The sequence below is a fragment of the Rissa tridactyla genome, chromosome 2, assembly GCF_028500815.1.
Source record: "Rissa tridactyla isolate bRisTri1 chromosome 2, bRisTri1.patW.cur.20221130, whole genome shotgun sequence".
In the NCBI taxonomy this organism is placed as follows: Eukaryota; Metazoa; Chordata; class Aves; order Charadriiformes; family Laridae; genus Rissa; species Rissa tridactyla.
In genome coordinates, this window is record NC_071467.1 from 110,715,056 (window position 1) to 110,727,475 (window position 12,420).

General features: G+C 40.9%; 1 protein-coding gene across 4 annotated transcripts in view; it reads right to left on the reverse strand.

Annotated features, from left to right (window-relative positions):
• HECW1 (HECT, C2 and WW domain containing E3 ubiquitin protein ligase 1) overlaps positions 1–12,420 on the reverse strand; it is a 258,899-nt gene that overhangs the window by 148,634 nt on the left and 97,845 nt on the right. For all 4 annotated transcript variants that reach the window (XM_054192341.1, XM_054192337.1, XM_054192338.1 and 1 more), the window contains one exon: positions 10,841–10,948. In XM_054192341.1, coding sequence (XP_054048316.1) covers positions 10,841–10,948 — 108 coding nt within the window. The remainder of the gene's footprint in view (positions 1–10,840; positions 10,949–12,420) is intronic.

The following is a 12,420-nucleotide window of genomic DNA, read 5'->3' on the forward strand; positions in this document are numbered from 1 at the left end:
TACGGAAGGAAATTATACCTGCTACTAATGGGGTAAAGTGAACATCTGAAGTATTCAAAGGGTTGGAGAACACCTTAGAAGTATAAAATAACATTCATCTGAGGCTCTCAAGATCCTACTACCTATATCAAAGACCTTGCAGAAAGATGGTTCTGCTGGACAAAAGTGTTTGAATCCTGCAGGGAGACAGTAATTCCTCCCTGCTGACCTCCCGCTCTCTGAGTAAGTCCATCCTGGATATAAATGGTGTTCTTGACATCTGGCAGTCCTATAGCAGGAAACCCTGGGACCAGGAGTAAGATGACAACAGGGCTAGATTTACTAGCTAGTTAGCAAGAAAACCCAATTATGAAAAGGCTTCCTGCATCTTATATGCACTTTTTCAGAAGCAGGGTGAGTTACTACAGCACTACACCACAGATATAATTCTGCCTTCCTCACGCAAGGTTAAACAAGTTTTTCTGTCTAATAAAATTGTCCAAACACCATTGTATGAGTTGGATAAATGTTGCCTCAATGATCACAATGCATGAGAGACGCAGTGGCTGGCCAAAACCAGACAATGGCGTAACAGGGCTACAACCAAATTTCTGTATTACGTGAAAGGCTTTATCCCCCTTTATACTGAGATTTTCCTGTGCCACGTTGGACAACTAAGAGCCCTTCAGATGCTTCACCACTGCAGAGAGGTATAAAAGAGCCTTGCAGTAGATGTGAAGCAAATTCACTGCCTCTGTAAACTAAGAAAAATGTTATCTTTAATACACACGCTTTGAGTTCTGTTTTGATTAATTACTTCCCCGGTATGCTTTAACAGGATTACAAAAAAATCCATAAAATTCTCCAAAATCAGAAATGATAAATTATTGACACTGTTCTATTCTTTAGGAACTTTAAATCAGTGATGGGCTCGGTCAATAAAGCGCCTGCTGAGGTTGCTCTTTCAGGCAAGCCCTTAACACAACTGCTCTTTGCTCAGAGACCCATGTCCTTGGGGACCCTTATCCTCTCCACCATGAGAAATGTTCATGTTTGTTGGTGTCAGGCCTTAGCGGCATCAAGGCAGCCTCCTTGTTTCCGGAATAATTTTGCATCCATTAATTGAACTTATATCCTTAATTATAAAAACCTGAATACAGTACTTTTTTTATTATCATTATTTAATAAGAAAACAACTGAAGCAAGGCTCAGTATCTCACCACTCTTTTGGAGTAAGTATGACCTTATGATGTATGTGCTGATACCCTTCCAACCACAGCTGCTTCCCATTTCTGCTGTATTTGTCTTCTGGTTTTCTACAAAGATAAAACCACTTGGGCCAAAGCCTGCACCTGAGCTCTCTGTATACGGTTCTACACAAATGGTGCTGGGCCTGATGGCAGGCAGGGGCTGCATGCAAGCAATTCTTACCGAATTCAGTGGGGACTAACTTGGCTTGCAGCAGCTTCAGAAAGTATCCAAGGAGAGAGCATAGGTGCAGTGCAATGGAGCAAAGAGAAGGGATCTATCTTCCAGGGCAATTCTACCAAATCCCTAGACAGCATCATGCAAAAGAAACTTTCCAGAACCATTTAACGGTGGCAAAGACTGATTTATGAATCAAAGGTGACACTGTAATCTTTCTGTCAGTAGTAGAAAGACTATCGATCACAAAACAACATTATCTAAGTTATACTGATTCATTAAAATAAATTATGTGACTTCAGCACCTGTTGTGCAGAATACTAACATCCAAAGTTCAAAGCAGCAAAACAATAGGTAACTGTTCATGCATTTATCAAATGCTGGGTTAGATGAGAAAAATACAGCTACTAAACACACTACTGGATTTCAGGAATTTCTCTTCATTTCCTCAAGTACGTGATATGCACTATGGTATCCTGAGTGATATCAAGGCTAAAGCAGAAAACACATTACATGTGCAGGAGTTCTGAATATAATGCAAGTATAACCTGTCTGAGGATATTGCTGCCATGACTGCAATAGCAAAATGAATGTGTATGTGAACCTGTATTTTCAAACTTTGGCACCTACAGTTAGACTCCTCCAGACCCAAAGTGAAGAGGTACCATTCCCTACGGCATGCTGCCAGGTGCAGAGCGGTCTGATGGCTTCTACTTAAATTATTCTATCCGGGGGAACAACTGCATGATCAACAAGCGACTCCAGAAGTGCTGAAGGATGTAGGCCCCTACCTGATATCTTCAGTGGGATGTGGAGAACAGGGAGTAGTGCAGACGAGCTCAGAAATTATAACTGCCCACAAATTTGAATGTTGGAGCATGGAAAGCCACATGTTCCCAGCTCCTGACAGATTCAAGAGGGAATTGCTGTAAGAACCACATAGCCTCTTTTCAATCTCCTGGCACTGGCAGTACTACTGGCTGCTCCTCAGTCCTTACCTGTTTCCTGAAAAGGGTTTTAAGCAACAAGCTCCTGCTTGGAAAGAATGAACTCTTTGCCAACTTTCTTCTTACCTTAAGATCAAACGAGCCTGAAAGAAGGCCAGTGTGTCATTTCACGCCCCGCGCCCCCCCCAAAAAAAAACAGTCACAATTTTCTGTGTCATCACAAATCTCCCAAGTTAGGAGAGTTAGTAAAATTAGGGACTCAGCAGACATGTGCAAGAAAAAACAATAATGGGGACAAAGAAAACAAAGTGATAAATGAAGGAGAAGAGAACAGGAGAGGGCTGTGGGTTTTTTCCCCCTTCTTGTCAAGCATCTTCTTCCTAAAATACAAAATTACAGTGTTTTATCTCACAATGGGAGGCACATCTGGTGGCTCAGGTACCACTTGGCACTAACTTGCACCTGACCTGGGGACCCGGCATCCTCACCAGGTCCCACTCTGGGACATAGGACAGCAAGAAAAGCTGGGGGTTGACCCTACGGGCTGTGTGTCCAGAACATGGGGTCACACAGCAGCACTGGTAGGCACAACAGTGCCCTTCTGCCTCCATATGTGAGGCAAGCTTAGCTGCAGGGGAATAACAAGGCTGGAACCAGTTGCATCAGTCTTACGTTCAGCCAGTGAGATGACTCCATAAATCTTTGTCTTCCCTACCGTAGAGGATCAGCCAGGCAAGAGTTGGGCTGCAAGGGAAGTTACTGCTGTCCCTCAACCTGACAACATCTGGGGGGGGGGGGGGGGGGACCAGCAGATCCAGCACACCCACAGCTGCCTTAAAAATAAAAAACTAAACAGAAAGAGGAAAAATCCCGATTTCTTTATTACCACCTTTTCTGAGGCTCATTCCAACTTTGATAAAGCCATAACAGCCCTACACAAACCTCTCTCCTCTTTCCAGCAGAAGAGCTTTCAGAAACTCTACTCCTTAAAGAACAAAAGGAAGAGGAACGTACCATGCAGCAGGGCACAATTATTTTTAGGGTACACCTTTGAAGTAATTCCCAACAGTTCAGAATGCAAACAGACTAGAAGTGGCCTAAACTTACCAGATGAGACGCTAAGCAGGGAGTATGGAAACTGAAGTCTTATCTGCAGTTGTACCTATGCATTGGTAAGTCACTACTTCACTCTGTGCCTCTGTTTCCACCTCTCACCTTTTAATCTGTCGTCCCTATCTCGGATTTGAAGCCTAGCTCTCGGACATTTGCATTGAACTTATACCTTCAAAAATCCAGCCTTAGCCCTTTAGGACAGAAACTATCTTAGCACACAGAAAAGCAGATCTACTCTTCACGGGAGACACTAGACAGCACTGTAACAAAAAAAAAAAGGCAACTAATAAATATTGGAAAGCTAACAAACAAGAATAGATCTGTGCATCCAAACCAGGTCACAAACGCCTCAAGGCTCAGTATAATTAGTACTAAACCCTGCTAAACGTTACCGCAATTCTTGACCATTGCCTAGGGAATTAGATCTTGTCCAATCTCTGATGCATTGATACGCTTGTTTAGGGTTAAACAGCTGAGACAACAGACCAGATAAACTGTGGGCTTTGTGACTGAGAACTACGAACTATGGCTTAGTGAAGAAAGACTTGCTCTGACTTCAGCATGCTTAAGATCAAGCACTATTTTCTCATTTAAAGCTTTACAGTTTACCTTGAGATGGCTTTCTGAAACTCCTGTTATCAAGCTATCAGAGCTCTCACTTCAATCTCAGCTTTGTGCGAGCAGAGATTTCCTAATTTCTTTAAGCACTGCCACAAAAAACGGAGAGCAGGTAGTGTGGGGACCAGCCAGGCTGTCCCAGCATGGTGTCACCAAGCACGCATGCTGCAACACAAGCATCTTCTTCCCTGCGTGGGAACAAATAAACAAACAGCCCTGATCTCCACAGCACAAACAAAATATGTCCAAGTGTCAAAACAAGTTGTGGAAAGGGAGAGAAGATGGAGAAAAACCCAATTCACAGACAAGTCTCTCGGTTAAGCTACCACAGCACAACCATGCAGGAAGCTGAGAAATAGCTGTTGAATGTCTTGTGTGGATTGACCTATGTTTCCATTTATGATAGGTTGCTGCCTACAATCCTGGCACAGAAAGACTCTGCAAGAGAAAAACTAATGGGAAATGCAACAACAGCAAAGATTAAAGGGCTGATCGAAGGATCCAAAGCGAAGGGTTCTTGAGTAACCTCAACAGCTCAGAACTGGGAAATGCCTTCATCCAGACTCAGACTGTGCTCCTCTTCCCAAAGCTAAGCCTGGCTCAAACACAAATATTAAACTACTATAAAGGTACCGGGCTGAGGAAAAGAAGGAAGAATTTTAAAATTGCGTGTAGGGTGGAAGATAATCAAAAAGCATCAATAAGACTATTACATGTGCAAGGAAATAAAGGGAAAGAAACTCAAAATTATGGTATGTCTTCCTTAGGAGAGAGACAAGCAGTACATGCACCCCTTTTGGGACACAGAACTCCCTTAGTGCTTCATATCTGTTTTTTTTCTCTGACACGTTTAACCATTCTGCTAAATAGTCTTCACACTGTTGAAGATGCTTCTGTGTTGCTCCAGTTTTTACCATCTGAGGACTCCTGAAGGTTAAAGTCATGCAGCATATTCTAATTTGCTCAAAGGTATAGCAGGATGGACTTCAACACTATTTTCTCCCCTCATGCACTCTTTCATAAAGTGAAACCCATGTGATTTGAGAGACATTGGGGTAATGAAAATCATAGAATCATAGAATTGCCTAGGTTGAAAGGGACCTTTCAGATCATCTAGTGCAACCATCAACCTAACTCTTGACAAAAACCACCACTAAAACATATCTCTAAGCACTATGTCTACCTGTCTTTTAAATATCTCCAGGGATGGTGCCTTAACTACTTCCCTAGGCAGCCTGCTCCAATGCTTAATAACCCTTTCAGTGTCAAAATTTTTCCAAATCTCCAGTCTAAACCTTCGTACTTTGGAAGTGGCCTTTATATTGGCTTCCTAAAGCAATGCGAAAGATGTATTTTCTAGAGAAAGCCCCAGATAAAAGGGCTGATGTCAGTTTTGGGGACATTACTGTACATATTCCATAAACACACATATATATGGTATATATTGACCATGACCTAGAACATATGCCTTCTAACTACAGAGGTACCAGGACCTCTCAGACCTCTGACTTTAGTTGTGTGCCTATTTAACCATTATTTTCCTGCTAGTCAATAGGAATAGAAAACTTGTAATTTCTGCTCTCTGCAAGGCCCATCAGCCATCTTTGCTATTAAAAAGAAATGCAGCAACAACAGCAACAAATTTAAACAAGCAACTGCTGCATACGCTTCCACATAAAAGTGCCACACAGATCATTGGTTAACACTTGGAAATGGTTTTCTCTGTTGCCAGGTAGTAAAACAACCTACAGAAAGGGCAGCATATTAACAGGGGACCCAGGTATTTAGCTTTCTTCAGTGCAATTGTGAATAGTGTCAAAACTTTTCTCGTAACTTTAAGGATGTGCTAGTTTGATACTGTGCTTACAGGATGATGCTGCATCACACCTCAGTGAAATGGTCTCTAGCACACTCTCTTTCTCTGTATTGCTGTCTAATCCAGAAAAGCGTGCCAGAAATTGCAGTGAAGCAGAGCATGTTTACTTTCCTGGAAAACCCGCTATAGGCTGGTTCTTTCACTGCAGTGCCCTCCAAGCCTTAACACAAAGTATACATCCCTAGTGGCACACCAACTCTCTTCCCCCTCCTTCCTCTCCCCAAACCCCAACCGCTTCATGGTTATAGCGGATGGTTACCGTTTATCACTGGCTGCCATAAAAACCCAAATTGCTAGATGTCTGCAGAAAGGCAAAGCTGGCCGTAGTGCAACATTGCCTCTGCAGCTGTTAAGGCTTTTTTTTTTTTTTGCTGGATATTAATAGCAGATGAGTTCTGTTCTGCAGGCATTCATGCTGTAATTTGGAAGCAATTCCCTCTCTGGCTCACACCAATTACGCATCTGTCTGGCAACATTATGTTGCAAGTTTGTGACTGGCAACATTATAATGCAAGTTTGTGATATGCAAAGTGGAAAGGCATAGGCTTCTTCAGGAAAGATATTAGTCCTTTTCAGGGTGAAAAGAGTAGATCACTATAAAACAAACTTTAACCGGCTATAATATCTGAAAGTACTGTATGGGTACGTGTTAAGAAATTATCTTTGTTTTGAAAGGTGATGGGGCTCTCCAGGTGGTCTTAAACCAGGCTACCAGCAACTTCAAAAGCAACACGTATTTTGCCCAAATACCCCCAAAACACAGAAGCATGTTCCAAAAAGCAAAAAATATTTTGCATTATCATTGACCTACCACACAGAAAGCATTTTCTTAACCTAGTAAGATTTTAAATACACCTGAAAAAGTAACGCTTAATGACTCAGACTAGGACCCACTGAGAATACTGGGAAAGTGTAGCTTAAACAACAGACAAGCATCTGAAAGTGCAGAAGTTCAGTTTTATAGAAGTACAAGAAGCACAGTTAACACAAAAAATGGTTTAAATTTCTTGCCATGCTTTCCTTTGTATTCTCCATTCCTGGTGCACTTCTAAAAATCTCTCACAATACTGCTAGTTTCTTCTGCCCATAGCAGTAGCACGTCGACAACTTCTGTCTAGCGTGATCCTCCATGTTGATGGTTTTTTTTGCCAGCAATTATCATTACAACTATGTCCGACAGAAGATTTTTGTTGTGATAATCTGGCACCATGAAGAAAATAATTGCCAGGCACTATTGCCTTTACTCACTCCTATTCCACGTTCCAGACCATTGCATGCAAATTGCTATCTACAGTGATTAGATGTCAGTATTCTGTTAAGTACCTAAACAGTGGTTTTATGTACAATAATTATAGGTTACATAGTTAGAGCATCGTATTTCATTTGCTTGTTAATTTTCAAAAAATGCAGGAAAGAAAGGATAACTAATTGGGGAACATTAAGGCTTTTGAACAAAATACTCCCAAACGCATTTTATATGCCTCCAGATTCAAAATATAGAAAGCGAGTTATAACTCTCTATTTACTTCACCTCATTCCTAACACTTCTTTTTAATTATTAATGGGAATTTCACTGTTGCAGATCAGCCAGTCTTTAATACCTTTGATTTTTCAAGCTCCCTCATATAGCTCTTTAATATAAAAAAAAATTCAAAAATGTCTTTTTAAGCTCTTTACGTCAAGTGGCTGGCTGGTCACAGCATAAGGGTAATTTCCTTAAATGTGGTACAAAAACACCCCGTGGAGAGTCCTTGATGTCTAACTGTTGGCAAAAGAAAAACTTTGACTTCTGAGGTTGGACAGGATGATCTCCACAGTCCCCCGATAAGAAGCCTATTTTACCTCACACAATAGCACGACCAAAAATGTTAAACCTTTGTACATTTCAAGAACAGGAACCAAACCAGGCCGTGTGGGGTGCCTTAAGTTCTTGGGAACTTTAAATTCTCTATGTAAGGCTGATTCTTTATTTTGTCATACTGTGATTTTCCCTTTATCGTGGCTCTCGCCAGCTATGGTGGGCCAAACACTGCAGCGTATACCGTAACGTTTTCTGAATCACTATGTAGTTGATAAATTGCCGGTACTGACTCAAGTGGTGAACGGATACCAAGGTACAGACAGTTGCAGGAAAAACAAGAGCAGAAACTAAGGGCTACCTTTGCAAGCGAGCTACTCTGCTTTATAGAGAATTAATGCTATAATAAGCAAGACTCCAATCAATAGCAAGTTAAGGGAAGTATAACATAGTGAATAGAAAACCAATGCAGATACCTTGAAAATAAATTACCACATCTTAGCTACCTACTATATGCCTTGACAACCACTAAATAAAAAGACTACCTATCTCAGGAAGTGCCTGAGCTACACGTGAGCAGAAGCTAAGAATATTCCAGCTAGAAGATTCACTAACACTTGCTTACCTTTATACCCTCAAGTCTACACTGTTGGCTATTTTTGGAGACAGGACATCGCGTCAGGTTAACTTTGGACCAACGTGGCAATTCTTATACCACGTTACCACTGAACATACCTTTGCCCTGTCCTCCAGGTTCTCTCAGTTCTGTAGTGAATGGCAAGACAAAGAAAATATATTTCTTAGGTGAGTTTGATTTTGATGACCGGCATCTTTCTGATTCCTGACAATGCCACCATATTGCGTGCTATGCAACATAAAAGCAAAATACGATCTCTGTCCAAAAAATAGAAGTCTGAAGGAAGGTTGTTTACACCATCCTCTTTGGATAGAAAATACATGAGGTTTTCAGATGCTGCAATTTTTAACGTAAGATTTAATCAACTGCAAAGCTGTGTGGTTTCATAGATAAGTCTCGACAATGAGGAACCCTCAAATATGCCTTTAGATATATAGAAAATTCACATACATCAACATTTTTCACTGCTTTAACTTCCCGCTTCAACAGTCAAGTGGCTCTAAGAGTATCCGCATGTGCTGTTATTTACTATTGCCTACTTCATTTTCTCCTATTTTAATTCTGAACAGGGTAATGATCTGTCCTTGTACTGGTACATAATCTCAGGGCTGAGATTCACAACCTAATGATGGCAGCATAACAAATTACAAAGAGGCAACAACTCACCAAGCGTGGGCTGCCCAACTACAGTGTAATACAACTTAGTTTTAAGCATCAGTGAAGGATCTTATGCTAAGTTGCATTTTCTTACAGTAGGGCAAGTGAAGAATGTGCATGCAATCAATTAACAACAGCTACTATGTCTCATCTAATAGGGACAATTTATTAAGCTGACATAATTCATTGGTCAGTTGAGCCCTTAATGAAATGTGGCTCACCTGAAGAGGCTTTCTTCTAAGCATTTCTCACATTGCCTCTTTCTTTTCTGTTGTGGATTATGCAGGAAACCTACCAGCAGCCCAGTCCCACTTCCACCTTCCTCAATAAACCGAGGTACTAAGGCCTCTTCAAAACCCAGTTCTGGGACTTTGTATCTCCGCCCCATGCTTCTTTAACAGCTAAAAGAAAGCACGATCAGTCACATGGATCAGTAACCACAGCTCAAAGAAGCAACTGCAAATTAGAGTCTGCTTTAAAGGCTAGATCCTGTAATGTATTTCTGCCCCCAAACCAGGATAACTAAAACCGATGTTCTTATATATTAAACAATTTCTTATAAATGTATTTTTCAAAACACACAATATAAGTATCCTGTATGTCCTGTAGAAATTTCAGCAGCTCCCTTATTTCTTTAGAACAACATTCTTAATTTAACTTGACACTAGGAATTACAAACCATCAGCAATGCTTTATACTGCAAAGAAATAACCTGTTTCCAGGACTGAGTATCTGTAAAGTGTCTGCATGTAGCATCTTGCTGATACCAGATACTTAAGGTCAAAGTCATAGATTAATCTACTCAAGTATAACTCATACCCTTTCAAAATCCTTTAGAATTTAGGCTATATCAAAGAATCCCTTGCTTGCCCTCAAATTCAGACAGTCTTAAACAGGTATACCTGACTATCGTACAATTTATGTATGCTTTTACAAAACCTCTGAATTTTGCCCAGCAGGCTAAGGTAAATCATTGGACATACTCAGTACAGTTGAAAAAACGAAATTGTTGCACGCTACACACGCTAGCACATGGTAACTCTTTGAAAAGAGAGGAAGGACTCGAATGGTCAGGTTCACTTTGGTCAGGGATGTGGGACAGCCAAGCCTGGAAATGTTGTTAACTTGCTGTACAAGGTACATAGTACTTTGCAGAAGCAAATTCAGTATTTCTGTATTTTGACTGCTAAGGAGATGGAAAAGAGTTACACTGCATTACATCAGACGTCCTGGGTATTACATGAGTATAATGAGGAACAATTAATCTGAAATCAGTGTAACTTGCTGCAAATACATATTTTTATACTTTTATCAGTCTAGATGATGACCAGAACTCAACCATTTTTACCACTGAATCCACCTGAACTTGGTGGAAGCTGGATGCACCACGAAGTTTTCCAATTAAAAGTCAGCATGAATCTTCCTGGAGTGAGATTATGCCCCCGAGTTCCTCTTTTCCTTAATACCATATTAAAGTTAATGCCATTCATTACTAAAGATACAGTCAAAATAACAGCAAATGGATTAAAACACTTATTCACAATTGTATAAAAAAATAAATATGTAAATAAGTCAATGTCCACAAAATTTATTTACTTGCAGAAATTGTGGTTTTCTAATCCATAAAATGTTTCAGTTCCTCTCAATACATTTGAAGATATTGATAACATTTTTGGCCTTTTCTAAAGGACATATTGGGCATAAAAACATCATAAGAACAACTTAAGTAGCTCAATTATATTTGTGAAATGACTGAATTATACCATAGCAGGAATCAAAAAAATACTTACGCTCTACAAAGTAAGAGCTGGCATCAATCTTCCAGATAATCTGACCACGGTGAGAGCCATTGACGCCACGGTTCTTGTAGTCCAAAAAGTTTTCAGACAAGACCTCATCTATAAACAGAGAATACAGTCTCATCAAGCACCTGTTACGACAACACGCATAGCAGAGAGTCAGGCTAAAAATACGCCTTTGGCTTGACAGATCGTACTAGAGCTGCTAGACAGCTTAGCACCACATGTTGAGAAATTATCTTTTTCACTCGTTTGTATTTTTTAGAAGTGCAGCTCTAAAAAAAAATATAGTCACAGCTTTTCCCAAAGTGTACTTTTAAACTATACATCCCTACAAAATTCTGAAAAATGAAAACATCTAGCTTAGCATGGATGAGCCCCTACATAATTAAACATAATTATCTAGCTGTAAGAGAGGACTGTAGCAAAAAATAATCTCCTTTTTGCACCAACTCTTCCCTTAAAAAAACCCCACAGAAAGCAGTTATGTGTAGGCATCTGTACTACACTCACTTACATCACAGCAGATATGGTTATTTCTTGCAGCGTACAGCGAAGGATATTTATTTTTGAAGAATCCCACTCACCGGGTGCCTTCACAGTTCTCTGCCTCCAAAACCAAGTGACTGACAGCAAAACGGTGTCCCCTCACAGTGTTTTGAGACACCTAGCAGCTGCCAGACTACCAAGCTGATCTTCCGAGAAATCAAGGAGTAATCTATAAAAATTAATAATCTTTAAAAAGTTTCTGAAAACCGAGGCTGAGGAAGTAACTGCCTTGCATGCGTAGGGCTGCGTGTAAATAAGAGGCGAGTGGGTAGTGAGCCTGAGGAGTGGCCTTCTGTTTGCCCACAAGGATAAATTTTCAGTCCGCTTCCCAATTTCATTTTAGACTGCTTCAACGAGCTCTTTTCCAGATCAATCTGCAAGCCCTACGTGGTGTAGATGTGAGCAAACACATCCCGGCCTCCGGTCAAGGGCCTGGTCCTTGGCCCTCTTTTCTCCAACAGCTTAAAAACCAGCCAGCGAGACCGTGCTGCAGCCTCAGGGCCTCCTTCGCCTACTTGTGAGCTTACATCGGGCTTTCAAGCAAACACAAATGCATGAATTGCCACGATGCCAGGCCAGCACTTATGATTTTGGTCATCAGTAAATAGAAACAGTGCAGCAACAACAAAATAAACATATGGAGACATTTACAGGTTGCCAGAAGGGAGTGGGACTCTTGGGCAGTGGCCTGGAAGAGCCCAAAATGGCCGCGAACTCGAGCTGCTGAAGTAGCAGCCCAGGATGGGCCCAGCCACGGCATCATTGCTCTGGTTTCAGGGGGATAAAATGGATTTGGCATCTATCCCAAAGCACTTCACTAAAAGAAGGGCTGCGATCTCCTTCTGCGGACACCAGCCAGCAGCCTCCTGTAATTTGCCTCCTGGCAAAGAGGATAGTTTTAATTTTAACGGACATTTGTACAAATGCACTTTAACTAAACAGAAACAATCCTGGGTGGATGCTGAGACTTGGTTCTGAAGACAATTTCATTAATTATTAGTCACCCTAAAAGCTGAGGAAAA